General features: G+C 39.0%; 2 protein-coding genes across 5 annotated transcripts; one reads left to right on the top strand and one right to left on the bottom strand.

The window, feature by feature from the left end:
• Nucleotides 1–204: 204 nt before the first annotated feature.
• Nucleotides 205–4,752, top strand: LOC106155766 (methyltransferase-like protein 27). 3 transcript variants are annotated; one of them, XM_087009135.1, is made up of 6 exons: nucleotides 205–662; nucleotides 1,128–1,253; nucleotides 1,530–1,665; nucleotides 1,818–1,910; nucleotides 2,138–2,324; nucleotides 4,654–4,752. In XM_087009135.1, the coding sequence occupies exons 1-5, from the start codon at nucleotides 426–428 to the stop codon at nucleotides 2,314–2,316; spliced, it is 771 nt and encodes a 256-aa protein (XP_086865261.1). In that variant the 5' UTR covers nucleotides 205–425; the 3' UTR covers nucleotides 2,317–2,324; nucleotides 4,654–4,752. The 3 variants fall into 3 exon arrangements, with proteins under 3 accessions (XP_086865261.1, XP_086865260.1, XP_013386212.1); XM_087009134.1 differs by lacking the exon at nucleotides 4,654–4,752 and adding an exon at nucleotides 3,564–3,898; XM_013530758.3 differs by lacking the exon at nucleotides 4,654–4,752 and having other exon boundaries at nucleotides 214–662; nucleotides 2,138–3,898.
• Nucleotides 4,753–4,795: 43 nt separating this feature from the next.
• Nucleotides 4,796–13,610, bottom strand: LOC106162871 (uncharacterized). 2 transcript variants are annotated; one of them, XM_087009133.1, is made up of 8 exons: nucleotides 13,526–13,610; nucleotides 11,712–11,850; nucleotides 10,630–10,695; nucleotides 9,601–9,774; nucleotides 9,139–9,282; nucleotides 8,060–8,145; nucleotides 5,932–6,052; nucleotides 4,796–5,472 (listed from the first exon to the last, which is right to left on the bottom strand). In XM_087009133.1, the coding sequence occupies exons 2-8, from the start codon at nucleotides 11,848–11,850 to the stop codon at nucleotides 5,042–5,044; spliced, it is 1,161 nt and encodes a 386-aa protein (XP_086865259.1). In that variant the 5' UTR covers nucleotides 13,526–13,610; the 3' UTR covers nucleotides 4,796–5,041. The 2 variants fall into 2 exon arrangements, with proteins under 2 accessions (XP_086865259.1, XP_086865258.1); XM_087009132.1 differs by having other exon boundaries at nucleotides 4,796–5,475.
• Between the last annotated feature and the right edge of the window lie 221 nt (nucleotides 13,611–13,831).

Raw genomic sequence — 13,831 nt, forward strand, 5'->3', positions numbered from 1 at the left:
GTTGGCAACTAGGCTACTGATAAATGGGGTGGGGGGGGGGGGGGGCTAGGTTTTCAGCGGAAACCCAGTTTTTCATGGTGCATTAGCACCCCCACCTTTAAAAATTACATATTTCTTTTCCTTTAATTTTAATTGTGTCACTATAATATATTAGCCTTATCGCATAATTATTTTTTTAATTCCAATGACAAAATATCCCGGTGACTCCCTTCGCCACATGTTTTCATGTAATTATTAAACAGAGCAAAAAATGGCCTTATTTCTGTAGAATTTTAAAAGGGGAACTTTCACTGCAATCTTGATTGGCAGACAGGGAAAAATGGACGACCTTGAACGCGAAATATATGGACCGTATTAAAATTTATGTGGAGATGTTAATCTGGGCCCGTGATGGTGACCGTTGAATGACTTACGTGAATTGAAACATGCTGATAGCAAAAGATAAAACTTCCCTTTATACTGTACGCATCTACAGCGAAATCATTTATATGACCTTTATGCTGAGAACAAAACCTGTGTACTTTGCGCTTCACCAGAAGGACAAGATGGCCACAGAATTGTCACGCCAAACCGAGGAGATCTACAAGAAAGTATTAAACGCTAACGTCTCATTTCAGGAGGCTTTGGAAATATACAAGGACTGGGCCCCAATATACGACGACGTAGGTATATTTATTGACAAAGAACTTGATATCAACTTGTAGTAAAAAATATATACATAACAATAAAGTGTAGCTACTATAGGCCTACTAGTACGCAGGAAACGTACCACGGTACCACTTTATTAGTCCTCTCTCCATCCCGCACAAGTCGGATTATTTTTAAATATCTGCTTTCTGCCTTACATACTACGCATACACGGTTCTTTATATAGGCCATATACTGAAACGTCATACGGTGACCAGTCCAGCCATTCCATTATCTGGTTGAAATGTCACACGGTGAGACCACAACGCCCTTTGTCATTGACTTTAACCACTTTTAAGTGGATCTTAAAAGATCCAGAATGTGGTTTTTATTTACGATGTGTCTGTACGTATTTTGTCATTTTTCTACTGTGAAATAAAACGTTTATATAAACCTTATTAGTGCATCTCAGTTTTCTGTGCTTATCATGTCTTCACCAGTCTGCAAAGATTCTGAATCACGAAGGTCCCTCAATATTGGCCAAAGAAGTGGAGAAACTCTTTGACGAAAAGAAACACGCCCTCATTTTGGACGCCGCGGCTGGAACTGGGCTGCTGGGTTTAGAGGTGAAGCTAAAATGTCGATTAAATTTTTTTTTTAATCTGTAACTTCCCGGCAGTAGATGAACTCTTCATTAACTTTACAGCTACCTTGTATTAAATGAAACAAACACGAAGCATTTGAATATTCAATTAGTATAAACTTGTCATAAATTTTTGTTGATTTTACACAATTTAGTAATTTTTTTGTTGCTTTAAGTTTATTAATTTTGCTGTTTATTCGTTAACGATAATTTAACTGCACTGGTATATTTTTTCTTTTCTTTTTCAAACACTTGGAAGTTGAAGAATAGCGGTTTTCACAACCTCGATGCCTTAGACGCTAGCAAAGAAATGTTGGAAAAAGCAAAGGAAAAGAATCTGTACAGAAACGTCGTCTGCGACATTTTAGGCCCAAACCGCCTTGACATACCAGACGGTAGTTGCAGAATGCTATCATAATAAATAAATAAATAAATAAATAAATAAATAAATAAATAAATAAGAGAACCAATATCTAATATCCAACACAAGTGTAGGCTTACCTTTTATGAAACGTGAAATATATACTTTGACTTTTCAACATTTTAGATACCTATGACGCCGTCGTTTCTGTGGGAAGTTTCGGTCCAGGTCACGTGGACGGAAGTTGTTTGGCTGAACTGATACGTATCGTTAAGCCGGGTAATATTAATTTAAAAATTCATACTCTCTAAGTACTCGTCATTTAATTAACTTTCTTTGTCAGATATCTGTACTATAAGGTAAATTTCAATAGCAACTTAAGAATTCAAACAAGCGAAAAATAAAGATAGCTGTGGAATTTGTTTAGGTTTTTAAAATGTCCCTCTAAAACATATTCTCATCAATTTGCCTGTTTACCAGCAATGTTTCTGCTTGTATCCCCATAGATGGCTACATCGTGATCGTCATGAGCAAGGAATTGTTGGACGAGGAATATGGACGAGATCTTCTGGAAATTATGGATGACCACGTCAGTGCAGGACGCTGGACAGTGGTCTCCAGGCGTCCGGTTCTCCGTTACACTGGGGTAATGGACGGAATGGTGCTTGTACATCGCATCAAATGAACATCAATGTAAGGGACTATTTATAATGAATTTTGTCAACCTAGTTAATGTGGGGCCAACTCCCCACCCCATAAAAACTATTTTGTTGCGGAAACCACGTCAACGATGTCAAATCCGTGATATGAATTGGCTCGACCGCGTCTTAAGGATGAAATGGGGAAGAATCGATCTGATGTACCCCTGTTGGGAGGCGTAAGCCCGGGGGACCTTAGAAAAGAACAATCCAGAGTAAGTTACACGTGATGGGTTTAACCTGGAGCGAGACGTGTAAAGTAGAGAAAGACCGCGCGGAAAGGCGTCCCCGTGCCGCGGCCGTATTTTCCAGCGGCGAAGATGGGGATAAGTGATAGGTGAACTAAAACGCCTCCTCTTTTTTCCCGGTGTACTCATATAATCACCAGCCTTCCTGTTTTCTACTCAAGGCCAAGAAGAGGCTTGTTAATCTGATTGCATTCACCAAGAGTCCTGTGCAGTTGGGGTGCATTAGCTAGGTCGACAAAATTCATTGTGAACGGCCCCTTAGACAGCAACGTGTCAGCGTGGTAGATGCGTGATGTATGTTTGTTCACAAATGTGACGTAAATTGAATGAGATTTTGTAATTGGCTGCTGATTGCGGCATGCTACGAGTAAATGAAATTTACTGAGTTTAATCAAAAACAATGATTTCATGCTCCCAATCAGTGTACGTTTGTTTGGAAGTTGTGTTAATAACGTGTTTAAATAATTCCTGAGAAATCTGTTATTAGGTTTTGAAATGGTAAATATTAACCAATAGAAATCGAATTATGGAAAAAAATCTTTAATAGATGTTTGAATTATTCCAAGTTAGTTTCTTTACAAAAGACAAAAGTTGTGTTTTGTTTTTAAAAGTCTGGGCCGTCTTCACTACATGTACGTGTGAAGTAGACCGTTTCAATTCACTATTGTGTATAAAAAGACTTACGGTTTTATAATTGTTAAATGTGGGACGTATTCTATCAACTATGCCTAGTTTGTCTAAGTTTCAGACCTGAAAGGACCATATGGTTTATTTTTTAAAAAGAAACATTATAGTCGAGTAGCCAAAAATTGCGATCCAAGCGAGACGAGAAGACAATATTCATATTCGTTCAAGGGAGTTCGTTCGCGAAAGAGCGTCAGTGGGAGATCGTTATCGATTATTTTAACCCTCCCCCTTGAAATGTATCGTTTTTACTTATTTATTTATTTCGTTTTTTTTTTACCCCGCTCTCGCACTTGGAAAAGTTGGACGCCGTGAAATTTAGAGGAAATTACAGGTGGCAATATTGGACGGCCTGTACCCCAATCCTGTGAAAAGCCTTGTATGGAAATGAAGTCAGCATTTTAAACATTCACTTTTATTGGCCATATCACAAAAATATTGCATATAAAATGGCTGAGCCATTAACTCAATTCAATTTATTTCTGTACCGGTACATATGTACAAAGATTAACGTTACCTTGTGCAATATAGGATAATAATTATATAGTATGTGAATTATAAAATATATCTTTATAAAATGGACAGATGAACTTCTTGGATTACAAATAAAATATGCTCTCTTAAAGGCGAAATGAAACTGCTTTGTGTGTTTACTGCAGATTTATCAAAAATACAATTCATTCATATGTAACATAATATAGACCGATTAAAATAAACAAGAAATATGCTAAGAGTTACGAAGTAGAACAGATACTTCACTTCTTTTCTTATATGAATTAATTATGAAATTGTAGGGGTAGACTTTAATATCTTTTACATATACTTTTGCTTTTATCTTATCACTGTTAAACACATTGTATGATTTACTTTCTGATAATACAGCCTTGTATCAGCTTATAGGGACACTTGAGTAAAGATTGTCTCTTGGTAAGTTTTATACATAGGGCACATATTGAAGTATGAAAAGGCATCAGTCTCCAATTGCCCCTTGGGGACACAGGCGACATATTCTGTCACACCTTTCAGTTTTCGGCATGGTGTGCCGCCCAGCTTCTATTTGAAGATTATGATCACTAAGACGTAGTTTAACAAGGGTTAATGGTGACGGAATTGCATTTCACATGGACGTTTGTTGTACCGCGTGAAGTACAACTAAAGAACAAGATATAACTACTCTAAAATATTTCAATGCAGTTTTATATAATAAATCCACATTTCCGAATAAGTTGAAAGTTACTGGTATTATTTCACACAAGACTATTAATGGTTAATGATGGCGGAATTCACGTGTTGTACGGTTACTTCTATGGTACAAGTTTACTACAAGAAATTATTATTTTAATTTTTTAAAATTCTTAATGTATAAGATAAAAGCTACTGGTATAATTTCAGACAAGACTATGAACAAGAAAGACATTTTTATGTATAATGTGGATTATACAAATACTGCAGAAGGTGATCAGAGATAGCCTTACGATTCAAGGTATAGAGAAACTGCTTAATTCACCCACACACATATAATGAGAAATTCCTGTAAAGGCTAAATATGTGCCGACTTTATTATATTCATCTGACAAGTCCTTTGCCATTTGTTAGCCTTGTTTGCAAACACAAAGCTGGTTCTAGATTTTTCTAGCTTAATTCTTCAGCTTTATCAACCCTCTCAAGGTCACTGGTGGGCAGGTATGTTTTATTAATTTCGCCACAACATCCACCTGTATGACTTTAAACTCACCTGCTCTCTACACACGGTCAAATCAAAGTAATTGTGTAGCAGGCCCTAATTATTTTGTGTTTCCCTCCAATTATTCTCACTGGACAGATGCACGCTATACCAAGACCTCATGCTTTCATTTAAGGTAGAAACCAAAATTTTTCCATCAGATGAAGTAAACATGGAAAGATCACCTAGTGCTACTGCGACATTTTTTTCCTTCTGATTGCCTGCACCTTCAATTTCTGGGTCAGACAAGCCATGCAGAGAAGAAACAGAGGAAACAGTGGCTGTGGATTCCTTGGAGGTGGATTTCTTGGAGGAAGCCTGCGACTCCTCTGTGACGTTATCGTCTGACGTCACGTTGTCGTCACCACGCATGCTCCCCGTGAGCACTGAGGCTAAAGTGATTCTGCGATGTTCTCGGCTGCTCTCGGTCAGGTATGGAATAGACATACCTCCTTCCTCGCGGAAACCGAAACTTGCATGACGACCGCCTTCTGAAAAAGTGAATGTTTAAGTTTCAATCTATATCGTAAGTCTAGTCCTTAATACGTCTTAATACCAGGATTGTCTTATTTGTTGGATCATACATGTACCAATAAATAAATAAATAAATAATATTAAAAAAATAATAATACACCCAATAATTTTGCTTGGACGACCGGCTTCTGTAAAACTGAATGTTGTTTTAATGTATATCGTAAGTTCTTAATACCAGCATTGCCTCACCTGTTAGATCCTTCCTGCCCATATGAAATGCATCCAATAATTTTGCAAATTTGAATCATTTATTGCACTTTGTGTATGTTTTCATTTGTTGCTTAGCTCGCAAATTTTATTTAATACATAAAACTGTAATTCCATTCCGTTTTATTTAACTTACATAACTGAACAGATTAATTAAAAAATAAATTTTAATACATCCCCCGGGGATTAATACTATTGCCTCTGACCTGGGCGTCTCAAGCGTGGTCTAGGCTGATTGAAGGCCGTCACGTATGGCTCTGGCGCAAGTTCCACATCTCTTGGCACTGGAAATGTTTGTAAGGGAATAGGTTGAGGCAGCCGTTCGATCTGAAAACGAGATGTACGTGGCTTCATTTTATGAGCGTTTACAATGTACACACACTGGACAAAAGAAGTGTCACCCCTACTGAGCCAATACTATGGGGGAGATAAATGACTGTGGAATGATATGCTCCTGGTATCATTTTATTAACATCAAATTTCACAAAAAAATCACAAAATAAGAACAAAATACACATTCTACCAAAATATGCAGTTTCAAGTCCAAAATTAGTACTTAGTGGCATAGCCACGTGACCTAATAATAGGTGCCAGTCTACGAAGCAAGGGTTCATATAATTGTCTGATGCGTTCAGGGCTTATGCTGGCCCAAGCATGAAACACTGAATATAACAGAGTTTCTCTGCTGGTTAGACGGACATTTGTCAAAAGTTTTGACATATCATTCCACACATTTTCTATTATGTTTGCATCCAGACTCTGGGCAGGCCACATCACCCTGCGAATGTCCTGTTGGTTAAACCAATCATCAACTGCTCTGGGCCTGTGACAAGGAGCATTGTCATCCTGGTGAACAAATGGATAATTCCTGTCACCAAACATGTCAGTAATAGATGGTAGCAAGCCTGACTCCAAAACATCGATATGTTTCTAGTGATTCATGTTTCCATTAACCACTATCAATTCGCCCAAGCCATGGATGCTGATGCAGCCCCACACCATGATGAATATGCTGCTCCGGGTTCGAAAATTCAGTGCATGTGGTTCAAATGCTTAACCAGCAGTTTGCCAGCATAGTACCCGTCTGTCATCAGAGGTCAGACCAAAGCGACACTCATCAGAAAAAATATATAGGACCAATTGTCATGAACTGTCCAGTTCCAGATCCTGTTGACCCTAGTTTACTCTACGTTGCCTGTTTTGTAACGATATAAGAGGTTTCAGTCTTGCTACCCTGCTGTACACTCTCTGAGCATGTAACCAACGCCTAGCAATTTTCACAGACACATTCTTATGTGTGAAATTGTTCCACTGTGTTGTCAACTGACAAGCAGTGTCGAACTTTGACAACCTGGACATCAAAATCAGTCGTCGGTCTTCACGGCCAGTATTTTTTCTTGGACGTCCCATCAGAGGCAATTTGTCTCTTGAACCAGTGTTTCTATACCGATACCAGACCCTCTGCACGGTTCTGACTGAACAGTTCAATTGTATCGATATTCTGACATTGCTTATATTCAGCCTCTTCAGGTTAATAACTTGCACCTATAACTGTTAGATAATTGCCTGTATCTTGCCATATTGGAGGAAGACAGGAAAAAAAATTGCTGTACATGTACAAGACCAACAATACAGTTCCATGGTATAGCGGTTTTATACACATTATAAGTAGACCAGGCATTATAAGTACCCAAGATCTGCCTACTTTTATTACTCTGAGTTAGGGGGTGACACTTCTTTTGTCCAGTGCGTGTACATGCAGGAGGAGGCTTACTTTCTGAGGCAGAACGTCTGCTATGGCTCCATTCCTTAACAAAATTAGAAAAATATTGATCTAGGGCCGTCGAAGCCACTGCAAAGTGCCCCTCAAATTAAAACCTTGTATACCGCTTTTTTTATATCACAGATTTGTAATTTTTAACACACACATTCCGACATGTCTCATGCGTTATTTTATAAAATTGATTTATCTTAAAAATTTGGTACAGTTACACCCCATTTCCATAGATTAGATCGACCTACTTTAGATCGACCTATCTCCCTGGGGGTTCACGCTAAATAGCTATCAGCCGGGCGGACACGAAAGTTAATTACCCCCTTTACAGCTTGTAGTAGGCGGGACCGACATTTAAGTCGGATTATCTGAAAGTTATCTAGTGAGACTCCCCGCGGGGATAGATCGATCTAAAATCTATGGGAATAGAGCCTTAGTGTTTAGTAGCTTTTACAAGCACCCGTCTTTTGTTTACATGAAATGCTCTTTATAGTAATTTATTTCGAATCTGCATATTTCGCGGGAGAATCTATATGAAATAACAGTTCTGACTCTCTTACTCTTTCAATTTGCCTTCCTCGGAACTCTCGGCTCTGGGAAATTGATATATACTCTGGGTCCTGAGGCTGGAGAAGGACACATTCCGCTGTAAAGATACATACATACATGTAGTCTAAGAAATCAGGGTTTATATTAGTCAGAGCATATTACAGGAGCGGATTCAGATATATTTTTTGACAGTCTTCCAAATTATCTTTGTTGATCCGTTCTTCATTTTTGACCGTCTTCTGACAGAAAAAAATAGATACCCGTCAATGTAAACTTGAAAATCTGACCGTCTTCCGGTAGACCCTACATCCGCCCCTGTATTATATAGAAATGCATGTATACCAGTGGCAAATCTAGAGGTGGATTAGGGGGTCCTGACCCCACTTCGACTTCTGATAAAAAACGCACCAAAAAAAAATCTAGCTGAGTATTGTTCTAAACCGTACGAAATGGCACTATTTTCCCTCCAAAACACCACTGTTTTTCAAGGGCCCTCGAGCGTGCCCCAAACCTGACGACAAGGAGGTGAGGTTCGGCCTCGCAATCCGAGGCCTGTCATTCCCTAAAAATCCGCCCCCCCCTTCAAAAATTCTGAATCTGCCCCTGTATACCATGCTATAGAGGCCCTTCTCACGCGCTGTGGTAAATTTTAACTGGACCAGTCCTCTTTGAGAGTTCTAGGAATTTGTTTAAAGTGTTTAGTGAATAACTGTCAAGATTAAAAGAAGCTCATTTTAAAATTCCCAACAAACCAAGCCAACAAAACCAAAATCACAAGCACCCCCCCCCCCCCCCCCCACCCGGAGATGGTAATAATGAGGTAAGCGCAATGAGCTGTTACCAGTTGTTCCTGTGGGAAATTCAACAGGACTGGTCTTTTCTGAGGGTTCTAAAAAGTCGCTGAACCTTCGAAATTGAAATGAAAGTCTTATCACAATTTTTCAATGATTTTTACGCCAGGTTGTTACATGTAACTAAATCAACAACAGTGCAACAAACGCAAAACCATAACCTCCCTGGCGATGGCATTTTAATCATTAAAATGATTCAAGTTAAATGCAATACGTCTAAGGAAGTTGTTGTAACTCACCCATGTTGAAGCTGTCCAGGAGCCTCTCTTGAACCAGCACTATAGTAATCCGATGAAGAGTTGTACACCCGCCCTGTAAGACGAACTCTGCTATTGCCTCCAACATCCCCTTGCCTACCTCCTGGGGGTCCTTCTTGGCCGCTCCTGTACAAAGGCAAACGGAGATTTCAGAAAATACAATTTTGTGTTAACAATAATCTAAGAACCTACACTGTACTACAGTAATTGAAAATATTATGTTGGTTACTTCATTCTACATCTTTATTTCACGAATTAGACTGAGTGCATTTTATAGTTTACATTCTAAGATGACATTCAAACTCGCTAGAACTATGACTTAGTTGGTATATATGTAATTCATCAGAAATGTGAAAAAACATATAAATATAATTATTAAAATGTGAATGCTGAAAAAGAGCATTTACACTGCCTGTTCAATCTGCCCAACCCAGTGCTTTTTACCTGTGCCAAATGCGGGCATTGCAATAGATTGGGCTTCAAGGCGATTCGCTTCTTGCAACACTCTTTTCGTTTTCTCCTTCCACGTGCCATTTGAATGAATATCCAGGTGGATCACGTGTTTACAGTTCAGGTCACCGGGGTCACTGACCGCCAGGCCGTTGCTCCCTGTCCGTCCTGTCGTGAATGCACATAAAATGGGCACAATTGAAATGGCAATTCAACTATTTCATGCGTGTATTAGAAATGTATTAACAAACTGAACATTACCTAACAAAACCGAAAAAATAGGATGAAATATCAAAAGCCGATTTGTTTTGCCAGGGTACTATTGATTAAGAGCGCGGCGAGGGACCGCAGTGTTAAAGAGCGTATTCTAAGCACGTGATAAACTAAAATAAACAATGTGAGAATGTGTATTACATATTATGAGAAATTAATTAAGATAGTTTCTCTGTCAAAGTTGGCTTTAAAAATAGAGAGTGGTAAAATTCAAGGGAGCGCGTGCTCTATAAATGTAATAAATAATACACCAATAACCGCCGTGCAGAAGTGTACAAGCACATTTAGAACAGCGGAATAACAGAACTAAAAAGCTTGCCGCTTAATTCCCGATTAGACACTGAATAAATTCTCCGCGAGGATTACGCAACAAGCATTCAAGAACAGACATTAGCCAAGGTTTCAAAAAAAAATAAAAAATAAAAATATAAATAAATAAAAATAAAATAATAAATCTGAACATTTATCTCCTCCAGATTTTATTGCAGATCTTGACGAACCTCAGAAATCATCAGAATTGAACTGAAAATACGAGGAATTCCGAGTTTCCGCGGAAAAAGCTCATCTCTGCAAATGGGTCGGCCATATTTGAACAGCGGGTCTGTTAGTCCGCTGTTCTGAATGCGCTCGAATATGAAAAAAAAAAATTAGTCACAATGTATGCATATTATGAGAAATGATTAATAAAGATACCTTCTCTGTAAAAGTTGGCCTTAAAACACATTTTAAAATGCGAGTGTTAAAACCTACCAACGCGTTTTCTAGATTCTTCATAGCCCCTTCCCCCGACTCTAGCAAGGTCATTGGCTAGCTTTGCTGAAAACAAACAAATGGCATACGTTTTGAATTATGTAACATACGTGATAATTTTTACTTATTGCGGGGCACTCTTTAGCAATACAGACGGTGTCCATGGGCACTTTGACAGATAGACACCCCTACACTTGGCGCAGCCAATTTATTAACCTCTCTCTCTCTCTCTTGCTCGCTCGCTCGCTCTTATCCCCTAGAGTAGGGGTCAACTTGTAAAGGCGAGTACCCCCTCCCAGGGTCGGATCCAGGATTATTTGACGGGGGGTCCGGAACGTGTTTTGGAGAGCAAACCGAGCCCTTTCCTTTTGTACGATTTAGAACTAATTTAGTTAGTCAAAATTTTCAAGAGGGGAATATCGGTGCGATATATTTTTCAGAAACCGAAGGACGGCCCTGACCCCCCCCCCCCCCCCCTCAAAATCCGCCACTGCCCTCCCCTGCCGTTACTTACATGACAGGATCCTACAAATGTATCGGTACTAACTACACCTGATGTACCTCGATGGGGTCGCTAGTAGTCTCTTACTAAATTCTTTAATCAATTTTGTAGGCTATATTCCCTACAAGAGGCCCCCAAGATATCAGATGGCACATTTGATCAAGAATAGAACGAACAACGTCCTTTGCGACCTTTAATATTATATGATATGGACCGTCTTCTGTTATCTACATTTTGACAGTGATATAGTGCTGGATATCACCCATAGCTGGCCATAGTTAACAGCAAAAAAAAAAAAAAAAAAAAAAAAAAAAAAAAAAAAAAAAAAAAAAAAAGAGGAAAGCGGGTACGAGTTTTTGGTTTTATTAACAACATATCGGGGGGGGGGGGTTACTTTTTGATATATGGGTCAACATGGGTTAAAATACATGCATTTGTGCAAAAATATCTGTGAATATCTAGTGAAAAAATTCTCTCCGCGGCCGCGGAAGAGGGTGTACTTCTACACTTATTTCTAAGAATATCTAGATAAAATCGCTCTGGCTCTGATAAAAGGTCAATCTAGCTCTGCTCTGTATACCTCCCGTTAGGTCGGACTTGCAGCTATTGCAGTAAACATCGGCGTTCACTTCTGTCATGCTCTTCAGCACCACTTCGATGTCTGTAGTATTCAGTATTTGCTGCTGGTGGGCCGGAACGCTGGAGACCGCTCCCCCCATCTGAAATAATTAATACAGCAATTTCAAAACAAGGTTTTGGCCTGAAAATGTGGAGCTTTTCGACTTCTAAGTTAACCCAATTTTGAACTGTTATAGAAGCTATATCAAAGATTGTCTCTTCAAGCCAAAAAGTAGGTTTTTTAGTACATCCCGAACTATTTTTCTCTCTACCTCTCTAGTGGTCGGAGAGAGAGAGAGAGAGCACGCTCAATGCATACCCTGCCCAGTGTTTTCGGAGGAGATCTCCTTAACACGATACAGCAGCTCGGATTGAACGGTGATTCTGGATACCCATCCTACTTGACACAAGCGAGACACTTGTGATCAAGCATGATACAAATAAGCCGAGATGGCTTGTAAATATTCACAATGGGGAGATGCCATTGATGAAAAGTCAACGAAGAAGGCGGGACACGTTTGTGGACTGCCCCCCTTTTCTCCTCTTTTTTCTTTTCTTTTCCTTTGGACTTACAGCTGATGGAGGTCACTTGTTCACCGAAAAAGGCTTACTGCAACCAGTGCACCCTCCCTTTTCCCCGGACACGTCTTTAATTATATAAAGGCCTAGTTCTGAATTGTGTTACTTTGATAAAGAGGATTTTATAAAGGGCATGAACCGACCACACCCTACACGACTTTCAAAGAGTGACCCCACCCTCCCCACCTCAAACTGCTATTTGAAAGTCAAGGTATGAAAATTTAAAATAATTAATGGAAAAGAAAAATAAAGCCGGCGACTCCCTCTACCAAGGTGGCAGATAATATGGGGAAAAATGAAAAAAAAAAAAAAAAAAAAAAAAAAAACAACAGTAAAATGACCGTTTATTTATCTAAAGACATATCTGTGAATATCCTGTGAAAAGTCAATCTGTGGCCCTGGTAGAGGGTAGCGACTACATAGGATGTGACAACTGCATATGAGTTGTCTTTTTTCCCGTACAAATGTTGAAAGTACAAAGTGCAGCCCGTGGTACGGTAAACAATATTCAACTTTGCATAGCGCTAGCCTGTCAGCATTATTGAATTAAATATCTGAGACTTAGACAGCAATTACAGAAATTACAACACACAAATTAATGTAAGGGAAAAAAAACAAATGAAAATTATAAACTAGGTCCGTTTGTACCATGTGCTTTACTATCGGACAAAGTCTGCAGCGAAATCTGTGGCGTTAACACTGGCTCTGCGCCAAACACCCGGTTTGACAGGGATGGAAGTCCACTAAGATCCGTAGTCCGTTTCCAATTACTTTGTACGGGTGACATTCGTCTCATATACCAGCCCCAATACCCGACTAAGACTAACTCGTACTAATCATATGTGACCCCGGACTTCCATTCCTAGGACTACCATTGTCTTCACACCGTACCAGTAGGCCTACATGTAGAATTTCAGTAAAACTTTGTTCGGTTACTAGTCACTGCTCTGGTTCGGTTGATGCTCTGACTGTCCCGAAGAGTCTGACGAGCCAGTAGAGTTGAAATAATTTGGTACAGGCTGATATTATTCTATCGATAACGCATATTTTCAAGTCACACATTGGACCTTTGATAAAGCCCCAAAGACCTGGCACATGGTCAACAAATGTCAATTAACGTAACTTATAATATCATCGCCTACATGGCTTTTGTATGATTTTCAAGAATATCGTCGACCTTAATTATAAATTACTTACTGTTGTTTTTTCCCTCCCTCGATCTTTACCACCTGTGTTGTTTTGGTTTCTGTTTCACGTCCCTACCTGGGACTTTCCAGTCATATGATCACTATGTGACGTCACGTGAGAGGTCGCGAGAGGTTGTGCTTATTGATCGTTTTACTATTCACAAAGGCACACATTTACTTTTTAACATTCGGCAAAAAGCAATGATAAATTGTTTTTTTATTTAATCATCTATAAAAACTTGTTTTTTAGACTTAAACTTATTGATATTTTATATTTTTTAAAAATAAAAAATATTTAAAAATATTGAGTCACGAA

The sequence above is a fragment of the Lingula anatina genome, chromosome 3 (assembly GCF_051362555.1).
Source record: "Lingula anatina isolate TDL-2025a chromosome 3, LinAna3.0, whole genome shotgun sequence".
Taxonomy (NCBI): domain Eukaryota; kingdom Metazoa; phylum Brachiopoda; class Lingulata; order Lingulida; family Lingulidae; genus Lingula; species Lingula anatina.